The sequence below is a fragment of the Pediculus humanus genome, genomic scaffold (genome assembly GCF_000006295.1).
Source record: "Pediculus humanus corporis 1103172108222 genomic scaffold, whole genome shotgun sequence".
NCBI lineage: Eukaryota > Metazoa > Arthropoda > Insecta > Psocodea > Pediculidae > Pediculus > Pediculus humanus.
The window spans coordinates 12,290-23,367 of record NW_002987792.1 but is presented as its reverse complement, the minus strand read 5'-3'; the positions used below and the strand labels follow the sequence as shown (position 1 = coordinate 23,367).

General features: G+C 32.1%; 1 protein-coding gene across 1 annotated transcript; it reads right to left on the bottom strand.

Moving 5' to 3' along the window:
• Positions 1 to 304: 304 nt before the first annotated feature.
• Positions 305 to 1,839, bottom strand: Phum_PHUM451900 (uncharacterized protein; the record flags this gene model as incomplete). The annotated part of the gene is made up of 2 exons (XM_002429763.1): positions 305 to 1,272; positions 1,794 to 1,839. 2 exons carry the CDS (start codon positions 1,837 to 1,839, stop codon positions 305 to 307), a joined length of 1,014 nt encoding a protein of 337 aa, XP_002429808.1.
• Positions 1,840 to 11,078: the final 9,239 nt, after the last annotated feature.

Genomic DNA, 11,078 nt, shown 5'->3' with positions numbered 1-11,078 from the left:
CCATTGTTAACTTTTCGTAAATAACAACTTTATAATTTCGGGTTTGGGTAAAAAAAAATTCTTTAAAAAAACTAATGTTTTGCATTAGAAAAACATGAGCGTGATAATTTTTTATATATTTTTTTTTTTTTTTTAAAATAATTAAATCGGTCATACATTTTGTTTTTTTTGAACTAATTAAAAATAGTGAATTGTCGCGCGGGCGCAAATTTAAATTGTCGAACGCGCGTAAAAAAAAAAATCATTTCTTCGTCCACGTCGATCACGTGATCGTCGTCGTCGTCGTCGTCGTTACTGTTATTGTTTATTCGGATTTGTTTACAATTTTTCTTTCGACGTTAATTGAATTAATTACGTTAATCGAATTGGACGCGGGAGATTGTTTTCGCTTTTGAAGAATTCTCGCGAAATGAGACATGACGTTGACGTTGAATACGTTAATCGTTTTTCCCGCCAAATCCTTATCCGGATGAAATTCTCTCGTGAATTTTTCCAAATCGTTCCATTTGTTCAACATGTCTTTCACGACGATTGAATACGGCGTTATTTTTTTCCTCTTGTATTTTAACAAACGTTTGGGTTCGTCTTTTTTAATCCCCGTTGATGTGTTCGCATAACGAACGTAATCATTATTATTATTATTTTCGTAAACAAATGAATTATTCTCTTTGAATATTTCATTTCTCGTCATGGTCATAGTTGCCGTAGCCGTCGTCGTGGTCGTAGCCGTTCCTCCATCGATATCAATGTCCCAATTGAAGAAAACGTTTTCGGATTTGATGACGACGTCATCGGTTTCGAACAAATCATCATTTGAATTTTCCAATTGAATTTTATTGTAATCAGGTTTGATGAGTAAACCCGTACGTTTTTTAAATTTTTTAAACCATCCTCTGCTCGCTTTGAATTCTTTATGATTTTCCGTCGACTCTAATTTTCCCTTGAGTAAATCTTTATACAATTGTCTCGCTTTTTCGCAAACTGCAGCATCGCTCGTCGTGTTCTTACACGTTTTATTCTCTTCTATCCATTTTATTAGTGATTTTTCAACTTCGTCCAACATTTTCGGTCTTTGTTTTGTTATGACCGTTATACCCGTCGCGACATCCGCCGTTTTTATCGCATCTTTTTTCCGAAGTATCGTCGATATTGTCGATTTTGCTATGCCGAAGAGTTTCGATAGATCCGTTACGGATACTCCGCTTTCGTAATTTTTAACAACTTCCTTTTTCTTTTCTATCGTTATCCTTTTTTTCTTATTTTGTTTGAGTCCTTTCACCATTATTTATTATTTTTATTATTATTATTATTACTATTACTAAATGATTCAATTAAGCAAAAATAAAAGTAATTAAAAATATTTACAAAACAAATTTTGCGAAAGTCTTTTGTTCGTCGTTACATTTACAACTCGGGAAAAAAAAAAAATTTTTTTTTTTTATTCGTAATTTTAAAAAAAACTTTTTTTTCACACGTTTCGTTAAATAAAACAAGTTCATTTTATAATTCCCATTACGGTTTTTTTAACGTTAAAAAAATATACTTCGTATTTAGTTTAAATGTTGTTACTTAGTCTTCGTACGATTTCAAAATGTGACATCCATGTTTTCTTTTTACTTTTTTTATTTTTTAAAAGTTTGTTAACAGGTTTACGATCGTTCCGGTTAACGATCATCATTCAGGATCGTATTAAGGTTTTTTTTTGTTTTTTTTTTAATAATTTATAATATTTGAATTTTGTTTTGGAAAAAATGTCGCTCGATATTCTATTATCAATGAAAACATATGCGTACCCGTTCGTAATTTATCCATTCTAAATTTCCCTCGGGAATATGACATACATCTTATCACGTGATCGTTATCAGGCGATTATGTTAACGTTTCGTTTGTTGCATTGTTTTTTCGTGTCAGTAGAATCGTGCTTAGACTCGCTGTCGTAAGAGGGCTCCGTACGTGATTTTACCATTCCAGACAGACGTTGAAGAGAATCACCTTTTTCTTCCTCCTCCTCTTCCTGTTCCTCTTCCGTTTCCGTTTCCACTTCTCATCAATTATTCTTTTTCCTTCTACGATTCAGAATAAAGTTTTCTCGTTATCAACAAAAATTATTATCACATAATTAATGTTTATCTATTTATAAACAATAATAAATAAAAATTTAGTCTCCAGGCAAATCGACGATTCGTGTCACTAGCCTACCTCGTTTATTATTATTATTATTAATGAAAAGAAACCGAAGAAAAAAAAATATTTGAATAAGGTTATGCGTAAATATTTTCAATCATTATTATTATTATTAATAATTCCGGAAAAAAAAAAAAACTTTTGGAAAACGTGGAAAAAAGTAAAAAAAAATTTTTTTTTTCGAACGTCGTGGAATTAGGGAGGAAACATAAAGGTTTCCATTCTGTCTGGCGTCTGCTTTGTTACCGAATTAAAATAAATATATGTGAAAAGAAGGGGAAAAAAATATGGCTCTGTGGAAGTCTGAAACGTATCCCAAAAAAAAAAAAATTTTAACGGTTTTTTTGTTGTTGTTAACGTTTCCGGTTTTTTCCACCGTCACCGCCACCGTCGCTCACCTTCTTCTCCGCCATCGTTCGTATTCATATGAATATTTTTTTAATTTGACATTTCAGGTTCGATGGTTTTATATCCTGACGTCATTAAATTTTTCCACACTCCCCCCTCCCCTGAGGTTTTTCCGTTTGTTTTTCCATTTTTTCCATTGTTGAAATGTATACGATCGATGTCATTAATCGTTTTAAAAAAAAGATGGGGGGAAAGATATTTTCTTTTTTTTTTTAAACCTTCAAGCGTGTAAATGACAAGTTACGCCGCGTAAAAGGTTGGTTTAAGGTTACCGAAAGGTTTATCTTGATATACACTCTTGATTTAATGGATCGTAAAGAAGAAAAAGAAAAAAAAAAAAATTTCGAGTTTTTTTTTATATTTTTTTTATTTCTTTCCTTCGGTGCCAATTTCCTTCCCATCCTTCCTTCTCCTCCCTTTTCCTCCCCAAAGAAAAAAAAGGGAAACAGTTGACAGAAAATTCTAGACAATATATATATATTTTTTTAAATTTTATCCCAGAATTTTTTTTCTTTTTTCTCATTGGTTGATCGGTTTTTTAAAAAAATTAATCATTTAAATTGTTAAACGAATGTTTTGACGTGACGTCACGTTTATTAGACCATTAAAAATTTAAATTTTATGACTTTGTAATTTTTTTTTCTCTTTCTTCTTCCCCCACCCTTCTCCCATCCCCCTTCTCCCCTCCCCTTGGGGGAAATCTGCAAACGAGATGTTTTACGTCATCGTTTTTACCGCATTACATACAAGCAGACGAACGATTTCGGTTGTTTTCATGCGAAAAAAAAAACGTTTTAATAAAAATGGAAGTTTGTGTTCTATCATGTTGAATTTGTGAAGTTGTAAAGTAAAGACAAAAGAATAAGACTCGAGGAGTTCTTAAGAAGTAATTATTTCCCTGGGAGAAAATGATAAGAAAGAGAGAGAGAGAAGGGAAAAAAAAGAATATGTGTATATGTCTGTATGTATGTGGGAGTGTGTGTTAGAGAGAGAGAGAAGATAGAGAGTGAAATTGAAAGGAAATAGTGAAGGAAAAAAAAGAAGAAGAGAAGGAGACAGACAGAAAAAGATAGAGAATGAAATGGGAAGGAAATAACGAATGAGAAATAAAAGAAAGACACAGAGAAAATAAGAGTGTACGTTAGAGAGAGAGGAGAAGATAGAGAGTGAAATTGAAAGGAAATAGAAAATAAAAAAAAAGAAGGGAGAGAGTAAGAAAGTAAGAGTGTGCGTGTGTGTGTGTGTGTGTGTGAATGTGTGCCAGAGAGGAGGAGAGAGAAAAAAAGAGAGAGAGGGAAAGAAAAATACAAACAGTGATAAAAAGCTCGAGAGAGAGAGGAAGGTACAAACAGAGATAAAGATAGAAAGTAAGAGAGAGAGAGAGAGAGAGAGGAAGGTACGAACAGAGAGATAAAGAGAGAGAGAGGAAGGTAAATACAAACAGACAGATAAAGAGAGGTAGCGAGAATGTGAGAGAAAGAGAAAAACAGAGATGAAGAGAGAAAGTAAAAAAGGGGGGAGAGAGAGAGGAAGTATAAGTCTGTAAAAGTATGAATCCGGAAGTGCGTGTGTGTGTGAGAAAGAGAAAAGGAGGAGGAAGCAGAAGAGAGAGGAAAAAGAGAAGAGGAAAAGAGAAAGATAATTAGAAACATTGAGTGAGAGAGAGAGAGAACGTATAAAAAATTATTTTGTTTATTTTGCATATATATAAATAGTTATTAAATTGTCTATCACGATCGGACGATCGAAAAGGAAAACGAGGGAGGGGGGCGTAGGGAAAAACGATTAAATATTCTTATCATGTTGTCGTCATGCGAACCATTCGAGAAAAGAAATCGTTGAAGGGGGGGAGGATAAAGAAGGAAGAGGGGATTAGAAAGGGAAACGTAAGGAAAAACTTTTGGCTTTTTATACCTAATGATAAATTAAAGAAAAAAAAAGTTTTTTACGTTGAAAATTAAATTTTCAGCAAAATCAAAGTTTTCCTAACGTTTCCAAATAAATAAAATAAAATAAAAAAATTTCCTTTTTTTCTGTTTCCTTTGTTTTCGTCTAAAAAGGAAAAAAAAAAAGGAAAGGAAAAGAGAACTTAGAGAGAGATAGAGAAAAAATTGAAAAAAAGTCAAGTTTTTTCGTTTGTGTGTCTTTGTGTGTGTTTAAAAGATATAAATTTATTTTTATTTAATCAGTAACGGATTAAGATTTTTTTTTTTAAAATAAAAATTTTTTTTATTTAACGAGTCGTGAATTCGACGCCAGAAATTTCAAATCATTTTTCGCGCCTTTTTTTGTCCCTCCTCTTCTTTCTTCTTCATTTTTATTATTTAAATCTTGACGAATTTATTATTATTATTACTCTATGAATTTTTTTTTTTTATTTAATTTTTATAAATCATTCAAACATTTTTTTTTTTTGGCACTTATCCCTTTTCTTCTTTCATTCTACTTATCCTTTTTTTATTCCTTTTCTCTCTTTCTCTCTCTATCTCTATCTCTCTCAGCCTTTCCAGGCTGCTTATTTTCAATAACAAAAAAAAAAAAACAAGGGTTGTTTTTTAAATTTAATAAAAATGAAACCGGGAGAAGAGAAGGGGAAGGGGAATGGAAAAAAATTGTTTTTTTTTTTTTTGGAATAATTTTTTTTTTAGAAAATGAAGGGAAAAAAAAATTTCCAGAGCCGAATAATAATAATAATAAACGGCGTGAAAAACTTAAAATTGAAACGGAAGCGTTTATTACAGCGGCTCAAGATCAGGCATTGCGGACCCATAACTATGAGAAAGTAATTCTCAAAGTCCGCCAAGATGACAAGTGCCGAATTTGCCAATCCCAATCGGAAACCATCGAATATTTAATTTCCGGTTGTCCGATACTGGCAAAACATGAATACTTAGAAAGGCACAATAAAATATGTCAATATCTCCATTGGAATACATGCCGAGAATATGGAATGGATGGATTACCCAAGGAGTGGTACAACCACATTCCAAGCCCAATTACGACAGCAGGTCCATGCACAGTTCTATATGATCAACAAATCCACACTGATAGAACTGTGCCAGCTAACAAACCGGATATCATCCTCAGGCATAATGTGGAAAAATGGTGTAAACTAATTGAAGTATCCGTGCCGGCAGAAAAAAACACCAGACAGCCAAAGAAGCGGGCAAAAGGCTGTAATAGCCAGGATGTGGGGAACAAAAACAGTAACTATTCCGGTCATCGTGGGAGCAGCACTGGGAGCCATGCCACCACATTCAATAAAAGGAAATTTAAAAGAAAAAACCATTCAGGAAATCGCGCCTTGTGTGGAATTTTTTTTTTTTTTGACAAACCTTAAAAGACTTCTCAGAACGTATAATTATTACGGATAAGCACCTCATTTTAAGACTTGAATTTAATTGAATATTTGAATATTGAATTGAGAATTTGAATATTTGGTCAAAATTTTCGATATTTTTATTCTTACGAGTTTTGTTGTGACGTCATAGGTTATAACAAGACGAAACGTATCCCATCAGGCATGCAGCATCCCTTTGATATTCAGGCATTTATTCTTTAGGGATGAGCGGGTAGAAACCTGGAATAAATAAAGACAAACAGTAACACGAATCGTCGTGATTATAAATGAAAATAATAATAATAATAATATGAAGTTTTTTTTTCCCAGTAATTTTATTCAAAAATTCAATTTTGAATTTGACGAGGCCTGTTTTTTCCCCCGTCCTTCTATGCTTCCACCTCTTCTCTCCCTTTTTTTCTTCCCCCTTTAATCTCCCCCCTCTCTCTCTAAAAACAAATTAAAAAATATTTTCATATTGTTTTTTCTGGGGGGGGGGGAGAGTAGAAATAATTTTTTTATTTAATTAAAAATCGTTTATTTTTTTTTTTTATTATTCTCTTTCGAATTTTCCAACTTATTATCACAACTTCTTTCTCGAAATCTCGAACGATATTTTTCGATACGATTCTTTCATTTTCGTACCGTGAAACGATTTTTAAAAAAAAAAGAAAATTTTCTTTTTTTGTGATTTTCAAAGGGAAATTTTCGATCTCGATTAATTTGATTCCCACCCATCCACCCTCAGCGCTGGTGGCGCCGCCTACCCCCTGCACCGCACGAACCAAAAATAAATTTTTTCTTTTTCTTTTTTTCAAAGTTAACAAAAATCTTTTTTCGAGTTTATTTAATCGTGGAAGAAGAAAAAGAATGATAAAAAAAATGCTGATGCTATGCGATTACTTTTTTCTTTCTTTTGGATTAATGCCACGTTTTTTTTTTTTTTCTCTTTTAATTCACCACTCGAGACAACTTTACTCAAGATTTTCAAATTTAATGAAGAATGATTCCTTTTTCGTACTTATCTTTCTTTTTAATACGTCATCAATTACGTCACACATTTTTAAAAAAATTAACCGCCACATTCGAACGACAAACGTATAAGAAAGAAAATTTAATATTTAATCAATCGAAAAAGGAAAAACGAGAGAAAGGATTATTTCGATTTAAACGATTCAACTACTGCCAACCTTTGAAAATGAAATTTCCCTCGGCAATATTATTATTATTATTATTATTATTTTCTCTTTTCGATTAAATTAACTTCCTTTATGTTGTTATAAACGTTATTATTCATTTTTTTTTCGTACAAATAAATTTTAAACTTTAACACACGGGTATTTATTAAAAATTTATGAAAATTTCAACATTTCTTTCTTTCTTTTTTTTTATAATTTCCCAAAAGATTTTCCGAAAGTGCGGCCCCCTTCCTTCCTTCCTTCCTTTCCTCTCACCTTCTTTCCCTCCCCCCATTTTTTTCTTTTTATTTAATCCTTTTGTTGAAAATTTTTTAATGTTTTATTTCTCCATCACGAAAAAGGGTATAATAATAATAATTCACAAAAAAAAAAAAAAAATATGTGTAATCGGTAGGGTAGTAGTCGTGGAAGGAAGGAGAATCAAAGAGAGAGAAAGAGAGAGAGAGAGAGAGGAAAAAAAAGGTTTCGGTCCCGAAATGATAATAATAATAATAATGCAAAAAAAAGAAGAAATAATTTATATTAATTTCATTTTCGAAACCTTTTCCTCTCTCTCTCTCCCCTTCTTTTCTGTTTCTCTCTTTCTCTCCCTCCTTCCTTTCTGTTTCTCTCTTCCTGCTCTCTCTCTCCTTCTTTTCTGTTTCTCTCTCTCTCTCGCTGTCGAGGAAATAAAAAAATTTTTTTTATGAGTGCGAGTGCGTGTGCGAGTGTGAGAAAAAGTTGTTGAAAAATTAGTGTAGGGGAGAGAGAGAGAAAGGAAGAAAGAGAGAGAGAGAGAGAAAAGGCCGGACCGAAATAGAGTTGTTGTAAAATTAAAAAGAGAGAAAAGAAATATGAATAAATAAAAACAAAATTCAAAAAATGATTGAATTTAAAATTTATGAAAATTATCATCATCATCAACATCGTTATCGTTATCATTATCATTTCGAAATTTAAATTTTTATCCGGAACGATAATAATAATAATAAACAAAAGAAAATAATGTATATTTATTTATTCATTTATTTATATTCGATCTGTTGGAGGGGCGGGGGAAGAGAAAAGAGAAGGGAGGAAATGTCGCAAAGAAAAGGTTAAGATGTGAGAGGGTAAAGGAAGAAAAGGGAAAAACGTTTTCTCTCTCTCTCTCTCTCTCTCTTTCTCTCAATAGTAATAATAATAATAAAATGAAACGATTCGAAATTGAAAAGTTCAAGTGGTTTTGAAAAAAAAAAAAAAAAAAAAAAAAAAAAAAAGAATTGATGACGAAATTATTATTATTATTATTATTATTATTGTCATTATTTGTGAAAATCAAACGATGCGTGTTGAATCCGATTTATCGATGACGATGACGATGATGATCGGAAAAGGTTAAAAGAAAACGATTTTGATGAGCGGGGGGGGGAGAAAATAAAAAACGTTTGTTTTCCTTCTTTCCTCTCCTCACCTCCTCTTCCTTCTCCTCCCCTGTCCCTTCCCCCACTTTTGAAATTCCGGTCGGGGTTTTTGTAATTTAAGCGAAAGTGTCCCCATCTACCCGTAATAAAAATTAATTATTAATATCGTTTTTCATTTTTCCCCCCTCCTTTTTTTTATTTATTTATATATTTTCGTTTGCTCGCGAAGAAAAAGGAAAAAAAAGGAAAGGAAAAAGGAAAGAAAAAGGAAAAAAGAAAAAATTTTTTAAGAAAGGAAAGAAAAGATATGTATATGTATAAATTAATGGGAAAAGTTTTTTTTTCTTTTTTTTTCTTTTCACTTAAACAAAAATTATCATTATTATTACGTTAAAAATTAAAGAGACAGAAAAAAAAGAAAAAAAAGAAAAAGGAAAAGAAAAAGGAAGGAAAAGGAAGGGAAAAAAAATCTCTCATTCACGATCACAATGGAGAAAATCCCGTTATCATTTTTTCCTTTCCTTTCCTTTCCTTTCCTTTTCTTTCTTTCCTTTTTTTGTTTGATAAAAAAAAAAAGGAAAAAAAAAGGTATATTTATATTTTTCCTCCCTCCCCCCCCCGACTGCCTTTTTTTTCTCCTCCTTCTTTTTTTTTCTTTTTCTCTTTTTTTGCTCCGAAGTAAAAAATAATCAGGTACGATCGTTACATTTCGGAAAGCGGGAGGGGAAGGGGGAGAAACGAAAAAAAACCGGAGTCGGAAAAGGAATAAAAATCGATTTGACGTTTAAACCCATAAATTTTACAAACGAATGATAATAATAATAGTAGTAAAGCTTAATCCGACCCTGAATTAATCACACTTCCTTACTACGTCCGAAAACGAAAATTTTTTTTCCCTTATAATTAATCGTCGTGCGTTCGTTCGTGCGTGTGTCGTGGCATTAGATTTTTACACTATTCCCACGTTTTATTTCGTTTCCTCTCCCCCTTCTTCTCCTCCTCCCATCCGTTATTAAATTTGATTTAGAAATTAAATTTACGACATTTTAATTTTCAAAAAAAAAAAAAGGAAAGGAAAGGAAAAGGGTTTGTGTCGGTTGTCAAGGGACGGGAAGTGGAGGGGAGAAAATTAGGGAAAAGGTGGGGGGAGGGAAAGGAAGAAAAAACGAAAGGAAGTGTTTACGGAAAGTAAGAGCGAGGTGGTAAAGGATGAAGGAAACCTCATTTCAACCTTTTTCGAAACCTTTTTTCAAACCTTTACGTGGTAAAGCAAAAAAAAAAAAAAAACGAAACAGATGCGCACGCGCACACGCACACGCGACCCGGTTTCCTATAAATTCGAAATTTGAAATATGTAATAATAATAATAATGATGATGATGATGATGATAAAGAAAAAAAAACCGGAAATTGATTTAAATTTAATTTTTTTTTCTTTATATATACGAAAGGATGAATTTTCTTTTTCGGGGAAAAAAAAATTTTGTATTTTTTTGGAGGTGGAGAAGAGGGTGGGTGGGGGGAAAGGATGGGGATTTATTTTTTCGACAGGAAGGAAATGACGTTTTTTTTTTCTTTCCTATTTTGAATTATTGCTGACGTTAAACCATTTTTTCTTTTTTTTTCTTTTTTAAAATGTTTAAAACCATCTGCTGTCGTAAAATTACAAAAAGAAAAAAAAAGAAAATTCGTTATGGTCTTTTTTCCCGAACGCAAATAAATAAATTTTTTTATCCTTTTATCTCATTAAATCTTATCACCGACAAACCGAAAACGATGATGATGATGATGATAATAATAATATTTTGTTTTTCTTTCAGGTATCAACGCTTCGATTTTCCATCGATTCGGAAAAGTTTTTTCTCCGCATTTATACCTCGGTCAGGTATTTTATCATTATTATCCGTTCATTTTACATTTACGGTACTTGTTACACGTCATCGATTAATCGAATCATCTTTTTCAGGTAAGGGAAAAAATTATTTATTTAGTTTTTCCTACTCCCTTTTCCCTCCCTTCCTCTCCTCTTACCTACTTCCTTGCTTCCTTCCTTCCTTTCATTCCTCTACCCTCTTCCTTCCTTTTTCTTCCTTCCTCCCTCCTTCCTTTTTAAAATTTCTATCAAAGTCCCTCCCCCCCGAAAAAAAAAAAAAATTAAACAAACATCTACTTATTTTCTAATCTTTTTTCGTAAGACTAAAGTAAAAAATCATTTCACGCTTCGGCGACAAAAATCCCTAAAATCAATTTATTTATTTACTCACCCTTAAATTTGCATAAGAAAATTCTTACTGATAAAAAAACAAAACGACCTCACCGACAACCTTGCGACAAAATTCCCTCATTTCTCTCCCTCTTTCCTTTCCCATCTATATTATTTTCACGTTATCATTTATCACACGTAAGAAAAACATTTCCTTAAAATTTATCGAAATACGTAATAATAATAACTTTTTCCTTTTTTTTTTTTTTTACATGAAGGACAAGATAAACAAGACAGAGACAGAGAGAGAGAGAGAGAAAGGGAAAAGAGGAAAAATTTTATAAATATGGCCGTGCGAATATA